The sequence below is a fragment of the Ursus arctos genome, unplaced genomic scaffold (assembly GCF_023065955.2).
Source record: "Ursus arctos isolate Adak ecotype North America unplaced genomic scaffold, UrsArc2.0 scaffold_18, whole genome shotgun sequence".
In the NCBI taxonomy this organism is placed as follows: domain Eukaryota; kingdom Metazoa; phylum Chordata; class Mammalia; order Carnivora; family Ursidae; genus Ursus; species Ursus arctos.
This window is the reverse complement of record NW_026622852.1, coordinates 44,124,948-44,138,636: the sequence shown is the minus strand read 5'-3', so window position 1 is coordinate 44,138,636 and position 13,689 is coordinate 44,124,948. Positions and strand designations below refer to the sequence as shown.

The 13,689-nt window shown below is 48.5% G+C and overlaps 1 protein-coding gene across 3 annotated transcripts in view; it reads left to right on the top strand.

Annotated features, from left to right (window-relative positions):
- ASTN2 (astrotactin 2) overlaps positions 1 to 13,689 on the top strand; it is an 844,134-nt gene that overhangs the window by 244,815 nt on the left and 585,630 nt on the right. For 2 of the 3 annotated variants that reach the window (XM_026513856.4, XM_026513855.4), the window contains exon 4: positions 5,533 to 5,685. The exons of the other annotated variant lie outside the window; for it this stretch is intronic. In XM_026513856.4, coding sequence (XP_026369641.1) covers positions 5,533 to 5,685 — 153 coding nt within the window. The remainder of the gene's footprint in view (positions 1 to 5,532; positions 5,686 to 13,689) is intronic. 3 annotated transcript variants of the gene reach the window in all.

Genomic DNA, 13,689 nt, shown 5'->3' with positions numbered 1-13,689 from the left:
ATGAGTCTAGAACAATTAAAGAGGGTGATGAAGGTGGTGTGGGAACCTGACCTGAACTTACACAAGTGTCAGTGGTAGGACATCTCAGGCTGTGGGGTGGGTGGGTGGGGTTGAATGTGGGATTGTTGGGTTCTAGGGTAGACACAGAGTACAGGGCGGAGGACCAGGCTGGAGCTTGCCTGGTATCTGGGAACCATATGCCTTTGCCAAGGCCCTTAAGGTCAACCCTCCCTTCCACCTCTCCTTTCCCTTCTCCTGCCTTTACTGTCTCCTCTCCTGTCCTTGCTACTCCCCCCCCTTCCCATTCCGTCTGAAATCTTTTCCTGCTCTCTCCTCCCCTTCCACTCTTCTCTGCCCCCTCCTTTCATCTCCCTGCCTTTATTACTGACAACGCTTTTCCTTACCATTCTTGTTTCTCTCTTCCTCCCTCCTCCCCTTTTCTCTCCTCCCCTCTCTCTGTCTTGGGGGCTGGGGCTCCTCTGCTCAGGCCCCAGCGGTTCATACCCATTAAACCTGACAGTGTCTCATATGGTAGAAAGAGGCAGCTTCCCCCTCCCGCCCCTCCCTTCCCGGGCCTGCCGCGATGCTCAGATCAGGCACCATCTGTTGCATTCATCCAGGCGACGGGTGAGCATTTTGCTGCTCTGGGGAGGCAGAGCTCAGCGGGTACCAGGAGGTAGTGTGGCTTGTTTGGACAACTTGATATATTGATATTGATAGAGCTACCAAAAGGGATCAGAGGGATGGGGGCGGGGGAGAGTGGGAGGCAGAACGAGGTGGGCCACAGAGGGGCTTGCACAGGCACTTCCCCTGTAAGTCTGGGCTCTTGGCACTGCTGCCGAGGCGAGAGCAGCCAAACAGATGGATGGGATTTGCTACAGCCGGGATCAGAAACCTGTGCAGCTCAGAGGAGCAAACCTTCCCTCTCTGCATCTTCCTCTCCTCCCAGCCAGTCCCGTCTGCATCAGTTTTGGAGAAAGGAAAGCAGAAATAGCAGGATGGGAAGAGGCTGATCTTTAGAATTGGTGAATGTTAGAGGCACGACAAAAAGCGATGGTGTATCAGTCGAGGTCTCAGCTGGACAAAGGGACCTTCGTATGGGCCTTTTAGGAGAAATTCAATGAAGGAATTATTTATGGGGCATAGGCAGAGTGAAGAGAATCAACAGGGGGTATTGAAAACCCAGGAACAAGAAATTTCAGGAAGCCACTACTGACTCTTAGAACCGAAGGGGCAGGGAGAGGAAATGGTTTTCCTGAAGGATTTGAGGACTGGATTGGTGGACAGGGGCCCCTGGCAGAAGCTGTGATTGTCAAGGGTCCCAGACTCTGAGGAGTAGAGTGCAGAGACAGGAAAGGAGCAAGGGAAGACCCATGTCCAAATCCTCTCCTCCCGTACCCTGCCAGAGCATCCCAATGGGCAAAGCCAACTGGTGGCCATGTAACAAGGAGCAGGGATATAGTGCGTTGAAGGTCTGCCTCCAGGACATAGAGTGGGGCGGAATGAACCTGGGGTGGCGCTGGATCAGGGGGAGCAAATGGAGAAGAGCCCATACAGATCCAGAATGAACATGTGTTCTGTTGCCTGCACGGTGCCAGAAGCTGGTGTTCGTAACCACCACACACTGTGCTTCTGAACCTCTTCCAAGGAGTGCGTGTGTAGACTCTCCAGAGAGTCTAGCTCTCTCCTGGGAGCGTGAGACCCACGTAACCCGCCGTCTACTTGACACCTCTCCTTACACATCCGGGAGACACCAGCTATTCATAGCTCAGACCCAACTCATGTTTTTGGTCCTCTGGAATGTGTTCTCTTCCAGAGCTCCCCTTCTCCTTGAGAGGCGCCTTCATGACGCCTCTGTGGAAGCCAGGCCGGAGTCATCTTCCATGCGTGCTACTCCCTCACCCGCATTTTCCAGTCAGCCACCGCCTCCTAAGGGAGTTGTGTCTGCAGGGTAACTCTCAGATGTGCCCACTTCTCTGTCTGCACTATTTCTGTCTCTGTTCTTTCTGCTCCACTGTCTACTCTCTCTCTCTCCCTCTGCTGCCCAATCCAGGGGATCATCCCGTATGGGGACTTCTGCACCAATGCCCCGTCCTCCTGGCTGGTCTTTCTTCTATTTCTGTCCATCTCCAGTGAATTCTGCTGCCTGCTGCTGGAACGATCTTTCGTGCATGAAAATCTGATCAAGCCACTCTTCTGTCTAAAACCGTCAGTGTGTTCTGTCCTTAAAAAGGCCCAGAAGGGTGGGGGATGGGGTTGGGGCTGGGATTAGGGTTAGGACTTCCTACCTCTCCAGCACCATCTCATGCCACTTGCTTTCAGTGTTTTGGGCCCAGCGAGTGGTGGTGCTGTCCCTTCCACATCCGTTCTCCTTAAAGGGCTCTTTGTTTGGATTTGTCCCCTCCTCTTGTATTCTCTTCGCCCCCACCCCACCTCCTCATCACCTGATTAACTCCTACTCTTTTCAACCCTTAGTCCCACTACCCACTCCTTGAAGCAAGTGTCCGTGATATTCCTAAACTAGGTCATATTCCGCTAAGAGAGCCTCTTAATATCCTCTTTCACCTCTCCTTTGTGGGATATGTCACTTAAAAAGGTTTACATGTCTGTGTCAATCATTTCACTAATCTTGGTCCATCCTGTCTATATGGTGAGCATTATAGGGGGAGTTGTTTGTCTTTTTACCATCGTACCTTGTTATGGACTGTATGCCTGCGTCCCCCACGGAGTCGTATGTTGAAGCCTTCACCTCAGTGTGACTGCGTTTGTCTCCTTGGGCTGACGTAACAAAATAGCGTAGATAGGGTGGCTTAAACAACGGACATTTATTTGCTCACTGTTCTGGAGGCTCGAAGGCCAAGATCAGGACGCCGACACAGCTGGGGTCTGGCTTACAGATGGCTGCCTTCTCACTGTGTGCTCACATAGCCTTCACTCAGTGTATGCATGTACGCGGGGAAAGCAAGAGGAGAGAGAGAGATTTCTTCTTCTTATAAAGACACTGATCCTATTGGATTAGGACCTCACCTTTATGACCTCATTTAAATTTAATTACCTACTAAAAGCCCTATCTCCAAATACAGTCACACCAGGGGTTAGGGCTTCAACATAAGAAATTTGGAGGGACACAGGTCAATCCACAGCAGACTGTATTTGGAGATAGGTTCTTTAAGAGGTAATTAAAATTAAATAAGATCATTAAGGTGGGGCCCTGATCGGATAGGACTGTGGTGTCAGAAAAAGAGGAAGATCTATCTCTTTCGGTTTCTCTTTCTCTTTGTCTCTGCCTCCCTGCCTCGGGTTCTCTCTCCCTACTATGTGAGCACATGGTGAGAAGATGACTGTCTGTAAGCCAAGGAGAGAGACCTCAGTAGAACCCAACCATCCTGGCACCCTGATCTCAGACTTCCCGCCTGCGGAGCTGTGAGAACATAAATTTTTGTTAAGTCACTCAATCTGTGATTTTTGTTTTGGTGGCCCGAGCTAAGACAATACCTCCTGTCCTTGTCACAGATACGTTATGGTTTTTCTGGAAACACTGTTGAATGGATGCATGAACAAATAGGAAGATGAATGAAGGCATGGATGTTGGCAGACCTGTATGAGCCCCTCCCTTGGAGGATTCCAGACTATGGCTTGCTCTAAACTTTTAACTACAGTATAGTCCAGCTCTTACAGCATCGGGCCAGTGATGCTCATCCCTGGGTTTAAACCATCAGGACTGGGCGTGGAAGTGCTTCTCAGAATTGGAGGTTAGCCTCTTGATGGAGGGCTGTGCCTCGTAGGCTTGAAGTAGGTGTCCCGTGTCTGGGTTGCTCTTCTTGGTTCACCTTTAAGTAGACCTAATGGAGATCTCTAAGGAGACAGCAAGACAGGCAGGTGAGAAAGTTATAATGCCAACATGCGGTCTATGTGTATCATCAATTGTCTTTTCCTGAGCAAACATAGATTCCCCCTATGTCCTCAAAGACAGAGCTTCTCACAGAGCCCCTTGCCCAAACCAGCTATGCCCCAGAGGCATCTGTCTAAGCTGAAAAGCTTACCTGGGAAAACAGGAGCTCCTTAGAAATTGGTGTGGGGATGTTCAGAAGCCTTCTTTGTCCAGTCCGGTGAAATCCCTTAAAAGAAACAGGAATCTTTTGCTCATACCATCTCCTGGCCTCAGACAGCAGGTAGCTCAAACTGAAGAAGCGTTCTTGCCTCTAGAGACATAGATGGAGGGAGGGCTGAGCTTGAAGATTTCAAAGTTGGGGCTCTCTTTGGGAATTTCTCAGAACAAAGGCAGTGAGGCCATTTAGACAATTTCCTTTGCTTCTTTCCCATTTCCTCTCCTTGCCTTTTATGTTGCCCCTCTCCTTCCTTCTTGAGCTTTTCTGCTTTTTTTTTTTTCTTTTATCTTCCACCTTTTTCTCTCTGCCCTTCTGACCTCACTCTTAGGATTCTCTGGAACTTTCTACCAGTCTCAATTTTGAAACTTTATAAGAATGAGGCTACTAACAAATCCATCATGCGTATTGATACAAATGAAGCATTGGACCGGGAGTTAGAAGGCTTGACTTTGCCACTTGCTAGCTTGGAGTGAGACATATGCCTTGTTTAGGGAGTGGGGAGACTCAGTTTTCCTTCGGTAAAGTTGGGCTATTGTACCCAGTGATCTCCATGTCACAGTATTGTAGTTTTATCTCCTCAAATGTTGTTTGACCCGTGGACTGCCGTTTTCCTGCACTGCCAGCGTTCTGGTTCAGGCCGTCATGGCCTCTGGCTGGCTACCGCCAAAGCTTTGGCACTGGCCTCTCTCTACCTCTGCGTGCATTCTCCACACTCTCGTTAGGAGGTGTTATCCAAGGGACTTATTTTGAACATGCCAGTTTTCTGTGAATTCTCAGTGAACAACTTTTGCCCTTAGGATGCATTCCCAACTCCCCCGTGTGACTGACGGCGATCTACCTCCCTGGCCTCATCTCGCCTTCCCATGCTCCCTTGGAGCCACATTGAACTCCTGTCAGTTGCTTAAGCGCCATGCTCTTTCTGGCTTCGGATCTTTGTACATGCCTCTCCTCCTACCCAGTCAGTCTTTCTTATCCCAATTTTCTTTAGTAACCCTACCCTGATTCTACTCTCTTTGCTAATTCCTAGTCACCCTTAAGGTGCCTCCTCCAGGAAGCCTGCCTTGACTCCCAGGATGGGTGAAAGGACACTTCTTGGTGCTACTCTGGTACTCTGTACTCTCCTATCACAAAAGTATAGCAGCGTTGGGAATGCTTGGATATGTGTCCTTCCTAGCTATGAATTCCTTGAATCATGGATTATGTCTGACTTTTCACCACCCTATCTCAAGGGCTTGGGGCACTGCCTGGAACACGGTGTGTGTTGAATGCATAAGTGAGGAGGCCGACAGATCCTGGCACTTGTGGCTTCTTTATCATCGTGGGTTGGGGAGGGAGCTCTAGGGACTCAGGGTGGCCAGGCCCAGTCCTCCAGGGGCTGGGGGTGGGCCGAGCCCTAACCTCAGCCCCATTGCCCACCCTGTAGCAGCAGCTGAGGCGACGCAGGAGACAGTGGAGTCCCTGATGCAGAAGTTCAAGGAGAGTTTCCGCGCTAACACGCCCATCGAGATCGGTCAGCTGCAGCCAGCCCCGCGCAGGGCCTCGGCAGGGAAACGGAAGCGGAGGAGCAAGTCTCGAGGTAGGCCCTCCCAGCACCACTTGCCAGGGCGTCAGTGGGCTGTCCCCAGGTTCCGAAGTTACCGGGAAGAGCCGTGCCCCCTTCCCCTTGCTGCCCTGTGCTCCTGGAATCGTGCCGCGGTGGCCCCGATCAGTCATCTCAGCTGAGGCTTGCAGACAGCAGCCCTGTGCCCCTGGGTGTGTCTCTGAGCCCCAGCTGCCTCCTCTGAGACGGGAATGGACCGTCTTGTAGAGCAGCTGAGAAGACTGGCGACAATCTATGGAAAGCGCCCCACATGGGGTGTGAGCCCAGTAGACGCTCTTTATATCGTAGCTGGAGGCACTTTGGAGAGCGCAGGAGAGGCGGACGCTCTCATGGAAGGCGTTCTCAAGCTGGGATCGCAGAACAGGTTTTGGAGTCACTCTTTGATACCCTGAGTAGTATCGCGGTCTAGACAGAACCAGATTCAAATTTTGGTTCTGCTCTTAAGTAACCACGTCACCTTGGGCGGGTGGCTCTGCTTCTCCAAGCCATTCCTTTCTCATGGGGTTGTTATGATATCTTAGCACAGCACCCACCCAGCATGCGATAAAAGATAGACCTCTCCCTCCTTCTTCTCCTCCTCCTCCTCTTCCCGTTCTCTTCTCCTCCTCCTCTTCATTGTCACCATCATCACCTCTTTCTCCCTCTGGTCATCTGTATGACTTTGTAGATGGGATGCATCCCCTTATCACTGCTTTGACATCCAGACCCCTTCCCTTCTCTTTACGTTCACTCAGTAGCCTCCAGCTCTTCTCTTCTTCTGGCCTCTCAGGTCTCTAACTCCTATGAACAGAGTTCTGATGATGTCACTCCTCTTCTCCCAGAACTTAAGTAGCTGTCCAGTGCCTCCAGAAGTGTCTGGGCTCGTGGAAAGAACATTCAAGGCCATTGCAGAGCCCTTGTCTCTCTGCTATCTCACCTAAATTTGTGCGTTCCACCTCCATGTTCCTTTCCGTGCTGCTCTCCCTGCCTTAAACCACCTGTCCAGACCCTATGAGCAATTGTTGTAATTTGTGGACACTTACTTACTCCAGGCAGCAGGCTAAATTTGATTCCCAGCAATCCTTTGTAGGAGGTATCGTAGTAACTCCCATTTTACAGATGACATCACTAAGGCACAGAAAGCTGCAGTAACTTGCCTAAAGGAACACCTTCGGAAGTAGGAGAGCCAGGAAGAGCTAATCCAGCTGAGTACCAAACTTTGTAACTAAACCACTGTATTCCGAGCTAGCGTGGTCCTACCTGTATTCCCAAACTTAACTTGCATGGCACATTTCCATGAAGACGTCACTGGCTGTCACAATCAGAATTCACTCTGAATTCTCGTGTGTGTGAGCTCTCCCACATCTTCACATATGTGTTAAGCACTGATTGCATTGTTGTGTAATATAATTTGCTCTTGTCTGGCTCCTTCCTTAGCTAGACAGAGAATTCTTTGAAGGTGGGAATTGTCTGATTGTTTGAATCCTCTTTGCATTTCTGGGCCTAAATCAGGGCCTGCTCACATGGTAGATGTTGTTATGTGATGAGAGAATGTCTAGGCCTTTATCCTGTGAAACCCTGAACCCTGTGAAAAACCAAGGATCTGCCCATTAAACTGAGGTCATAAATCGAGGCAAGAGTTGATGACAGAGTTGCATTTTGGAATTCACATGGTTGAACTGATTCGTAATGAGGAGCAAGTTGCTTTGAAGTCAGCAGCGTCCAGTGCTATTCCCAGTCCCGTCAACTTCAACTTGCGTGGCTTGCAAAGAGTCCCCGGATGTCTCCGAGGCTCAGTCTCCCCTTCTCCACAATGGGATGTCAGTCCCTACCCCAGAGCATTGCTGTGAAGATCAGATGAAGTTGCGAATGCGGGCAGCACAGAATGCTCAGCTAATGTATGTCGGGAGCTGAATAAATACTGTCATGTATTTGTCCTATTTTATATTTATTCAAGGTCACTGGTAGTTTCATTCAGCCTTTCCTATCCATCTTTTGTTTTCCATCATTCACCAAGAATTCCCCTCCTAGATCCTCCCTGCAAATACAGCCCCCGTGAGTACAAGTGACTCCCAGTCCATAACCTCCCCTCTGTTCTCACTGCCAGTCTGAATTCATTTCCTTAGTGCCGTGTCTGAAACATTTGTTATACTACCGAATTCTTCCCTCCAAAACTCCGCCTTTTGCACCATAACCGTCTTAACAAGCCTTCTACTCTTGGGCATTTCGGCTGTCTCTGATAATTCACCATTAAACGGTGCCATAAACAATGCCACATGGAACTTCTTTTTGGTGGGGGGCCATCAGAATTGGCCATCAAACTTGGCCTTCACTCTTGGGCAGAATTTCAGAATTTTGCTTATTAGTGAAAATCTGCTGTTTGACTTAGATGATGATTGGATATTAAGTTATTTCGATTTACAAGTCAAATTGGGCCTAAGAGAACTAAGGCAAGAAGAAATGCATTTTTCCCCTAAATGTATCTCGAATCTGTCCTCCCTTTCTTCGTCACCATTATGACCACTGCCACCTCTCACCTCCTGCTTTGCAACTATACCCTCCTTGAGATTCCATCTCCCCAAAGTAGCCAGAGTGATCTTTTTAGAAACCTAAACCAGATATGGTCCCTTTCTGATTAAAATCATTCAGTATTTTCCTGTTGTCCTTAGATTACAGCCCAAACTACTTGCTAATCTCCTGTTCTATCTGGATCCAGCTCCTGCTCTCTTGACTCTCTTGGCATTTCCTGTGATCCAGCCACATTGCCTTCCTTTGGATTGCAGGAACCCGGCGAATGGTTCCCGGCTTTCGTATCTGACAACTTGCTGTCTTCCCCTTACTGTGTCTCTTTACACCCCCCTCCCCGGCTGCTTTCCTGGCTGTTCTCCCACTGTTCAGCTCTCAGCTCAGATATGAGCTCCTCCGAACCATCTTCCATGACCACCCAGCTTAAAGCTTTCTACCCCAAGACATGCTCTATAACCCTTTTTTCACTCGTTCCAAAATACCGTAGTCTAAAATTATTTTTGTTTGTTTCCTTATTTACTATCTTCCTCTCAAAAAATGTATTTCATATTCATAAGCCTAATACCTAGAACATGCAGAATGTGCTTAATAAATATTTGTGGAATAAATGAGTGCATTAACCTCAAAGATCATTCGAAAGTGGCTCAGTTTTATAACTTCTGAATTGGCGATGTAGGAGGGATCCAGGATAAACCAAAACCTCTTGGTACAGACCTCCAGGGAATCTTGTTTCCTCTAGAGATAGACTCACTGATGGATAGCACATTAACTGTACTCAAGTGGTTGCTGTTAAGGCAATTTTCAAAATGGCTTAATAACATTGTGCTCGTGATTTCACTGCCACCGTCGGGTAAGGTTTTTTGCAAGAGAGACTAAGGATCGCGTGAGCCAGCCCTGCAGTTCCCAGCTCACATGCTTACTGCCACGGGTCCTCAAGATGTTCTTGGACTGAAGAATTCCATGGCCCATGAAAGTCGTACAGATTCTGCATTCTCCTTCTCCCTGTTGGAAATCCCCAAATGCATCTTCGATTCTTGAAGACGCTAGGAAGTCCTGTAGTACAGAAAGCTGGGTTTCTTTGTTTACCTCCACATCTATGCAGCTGTCTTGACCACAGATGCTCTTTTTCCCCCTGGGACATTGATTCCCATCTCGTGGAACAGAAATGACCCTAGACGTGAGGTGTTGAAAGCACTGCATCCGCCCGCACTGACCATCGGAAGCCCTAGGTACAGTACGAGGGTCTGGATTCTCGGTCTTTCAATGCCCGGCTCATCTCCCTGCCACAGAAGTGGTGTCAGGCCTTCTGATCCAGAGTGAAAACATCTGGCCTCTATCTGCTTCCGTGGGCTTCGTGCCCAGGCCGTGGTGCCCAGCGGTTCACAGCAGGTGGAGTGGGGAGTGGAGAACCAGGGTCGTGGAATGGAGCACATGGTTAAAAGGAGCTCCCATGTGTTTCTGTGGCTCTGGCTTCCTCCTCAGAGGCTTCATGGACGCTCTAGGGCATCATCCTTAGGCGGACACAGGAAGGCGCTGGGGCACTGGATTGCTGCCCTTGTGACTCTGACAGGGTTTTATGAGGCAGCTGCTGGGCCGGCACTTCCCAGCGTCCACAGGCAGGGAAGAGTGAATGTGTTGGGGCTAAAATAAAGCAGGGGAAGATTGCTTTTGATGTGAGGAAGAGCTTCCCAAGGTTCATGAAGTTTAGCTGGTGGTTTTAAAGTGGGACTTTTCTCTTCAAAATTGAACTAACCACCATGGGGTAACTGAATGAGCTTAAGCAAATGAAGAAGCTGTGTTAGCCTCAGTTTTCCCATCTGTAAAATGGTGTTAATAATACCAACGTCCTATATGGGTTGTAGGAATATCTACAAAATGTGTAGTGCAGGGCCTGGCACTTGGGCGACTGACTTAATAAGGAGTAGCCGATGTTATCACCGTCATCAGGGTTCTGCTCGTGTGACCTGCAGAGGCTTCCAGCTCCCAGCTCTGCCCCGTGCTCCCTGGGCCACTACTCTGACCTGACTGAGGTTCCATTATTCCTCGTCCAGAGTCCTGCAACAGCCCCTACATCCACAAATCCATCTTCCACCCTGGCGGCTGGAGCAGTCGTTTACAAACACACTGACTCTGGCCACGTCACTCTCCTGCCTACAACATTTCCCTGATCGTCTGTCCCTTGCCTTGGGGACATCTCAAGCTTTTGCGATGAAGTCTTCCTAAAGACGGGTGAGAATCCACACACTTCCAAAGGCATCACCCATAAGCCCCAGATCCCAGTTTCCACCTAAAAAAACAAAAACAAACAAACAAAAAACCCCAAAAAACAACCCATGGCATTCGATTTCATAACATGTGCATGCTTATTTTACTTTAAATTATGCTATCTTATTTTTTTCAGCTAAATCATTTAATATTTTCTCAAGTCTTTAGGCAACAGTGATGTCCCAGGAAGAACGAAGCTTATGCTGTACCATCTTCAAAGGGTTTCTATAGGAGCAAATGAAATAATGCTTATAAAGCAGTGAGCACAGAGCCCAGCAAAAAGTACACATGGAACACATGTCCTCCGTTGTTTTATTTTTATCATTACTGTTTTATTATTACTCTTATTTATATTGGTATCATTACCCATTAGGGCTACATTTACTCCATTTTAGAAGCAAGACTCTACAAGATGAAGGGAACACGTTTAATAGGGTAAAAAGTTGCCATCGTCTCCTCCACAAAGCTCCTTCCTAGCCTGGCGGCAGGCTGCCCCTACCTCCCTCCAAGCCCCAAGCCTCTGCATTCTGTGGCTTCCGGCGCACTGGCCACGTTTCTGGTCAGCCAACCTGCCTTGCTTTCTAAGTCTGTGTACAGATCATGTTCTGCCTTAAACACCCTCCTTTCCTCCCTTCTTTGTACCCCAGGCAGCGGATTTCTACTCATTTTTCAGAATTCAGTTTCAAAGTCTTCTCTGTGAAGAACGCACAGCCGGCACGCCCTCAGCCCTAACTTCCACTGAGCGAGCTACTCCTTTGTCTGGACAGATGCAGCCCGGTGCTGCTTTCTGTCTCAGCCTTTATCACAATCCGCTGTAAATACGTGTGGACACATCTGTCTCCCTCCCCAGCTCTGACAGTCCCATGATGGGAACGACAGTGATTTATGTCTCTCTGTAGCTCCAGTGTGTAACAGAACGGGCATAGCATAGCAGTCGGCTGAATGGGAGAATGTGTGGATGGATGGATGGATGAAACAAGGCAGCTGGGAGCATCGTAGACTACAGACAGTTAGTGAGATGTGGTGCACGAACATCTCCTGAGCATTTAGTTTTTTTAGTATATTCTAAGTACTGTGCTCATCACATGTTATCTCACTGAAAAGCTTCCCCAGATCCCATAAGGTAAGGACTGTAATTGTCCCAGTCTGCAACAGAGGAAGTTCAAACTTCAGTTAAGTAACTTGCCCAAGTTTATCCAGCTAGTAGACTATGAAACTGTGACCTCGGGGCCCAGACAGAGCCCACATTGCAGTTGTCGGATGACTTGGTTTTAGTCCCGGGTAGTCCAGCCAAGGTCTTCAAGCTGTGAAATGGTACCAGCCTAGTCTAGATCCTGGAAGGAAGCGGTTGTAGCTTCTCGCGCACTGACCAGTGTTTCTGCGTCATCAGTGCTGCTGTGAGGGTGTTGAGGGGCTAGAAGACTCGGGAAGGTGAGGCATCTCTCTCTGGGACAGGACAAGAGTCAGGATGTCCTCTGACCTTAGGGAGCCATGCCCTGTCCTCAGGGGCTTGCAGAAAGTATGTACGCTTTTCATTTGGGACAGATTTGAAGACTTCACAAAGAAAGTTGCCTTAAGTCATTGTTTGGAAGGGCAAGCAGGCTTTTGGCACATGGCAGTGGGGACTGGGAGGAACATCTAGCACGAGACATGGCAGGGAGGCGGAGGAAAAAAGAACAATTTCATCCCAGACAAAGGTCCAGACCCCGAAAGCTGATGTCTTCCAGTCCTCTTCCTCTCCCTGCAACAATCTCATGGTTTCCAGTAGAACTGCATTCATTCTGATTATGCAGCTTCAAGACTTGCTTTAGCAAAAAGGACAGGGACCTCTACCCAAACCTCCCTGGTAGAAGGGGAAGGCTGCTAAGCAGGAAGAGAGGTTAGGGGTACAAAGAACAAATAAAGATGGAACCTGGGGCTGCCCGTTCAATATTTAAGCATTGCAACAACCTAGTAAGGCAGATATTTAAAGCCATTAATGTTTCTGAATATTTTCCTCCAACTAAGTGAATAATTTATAGCCAGTTACCAATAAACAGGAAAAAATATATATATATTTATATATTTACATAAGTCTGCATTCTGAGGATAGTGTCTTGCAGTAAAAGAGTGTATCTGGGTGTATCTGTCAGGAAGGATAAAGGAGCCAGAAGCTCTGATAACCTCTTCTCTATCTTCCTCGTGATATTTGTCATTTATTACCTTTTATTAGAGTAATTTATGGCCACCTCTCTTCTCCCTTAATTAAACTCATGAAGTGCAGTGGCTATGTCCAGGGCATGCCTGTGCTTTCATTGACTAGCCTAGCTCCTGACAAATAGCAGATGCTCAGTTAATGCTTGGTGGATTAATGGACAATTAATCACGCGGGCTGCATGATCTTGGACAAGACCTTCAACCCTCCGGGCCTCAGTGTCCCCATCTAAGAGGCTGTGTGTTTTTGTACAAACAAGCTGAGGTTTGGAAGTCAGATGGACGTGAATCCATATCCCAGTTCTGCCTCTGACTTGCTCAACTTTGGAAGTGACTTTGTGGGCGAAAATGGCATTACCTAATCTACAGATTGTATAATCGGCCACCTCCTAGAGGGGCTGGGGGATTCGAGTTAATGCATGTGAAACGCTCAGCAGGCTGTACTGAACATGGCAAGTCCCCAATAAATCTTTGGTGTTGTTACTTTGGAAAGCAAAGGTGATGTGCTCGATAATTTCCACAGGTCTCCTCCGGCTTAAATGGTCTTTGATGACAAATCTGATGGGGAAGCATTGTTGTCTATTGGAAAGTCCAGTATTTGGACTCAGAAAACCCTAGCTGGAACCCCAGCTCTTAAGTGCAGTTGAGTCATCAGGGAAACTGTTTCATCTCCTTGGGTTTCCACCCCCGGCACCTGGAGATGTGAGGATAGGTGCCATTCTAATGTCCCAGGGCCATTGTGAGAAAATGCTGTTTATGGAGATGCTCCTTTAAGCCCTCTATGGGTTAGTTGCATCTTGAAATCAGAGAGTGTTTGCACCTTCAAAGACAGGGAATGTCGTGCATATTTCATGGGCAAGCCTTCCCCTCCATCCAGCCCCTCCCCCCCCTTCCAGGGCCTCTGGCTTTCTTTTTCTTGGCCTCAGGCCCTTCCCAAGAGGCCCAGTGCCACCAGCAGCCCAGTGAGTCCCTGGGCCGTGTTGGGCTGGGGTATGGGAGAGCTGATTTGTAGTCAGA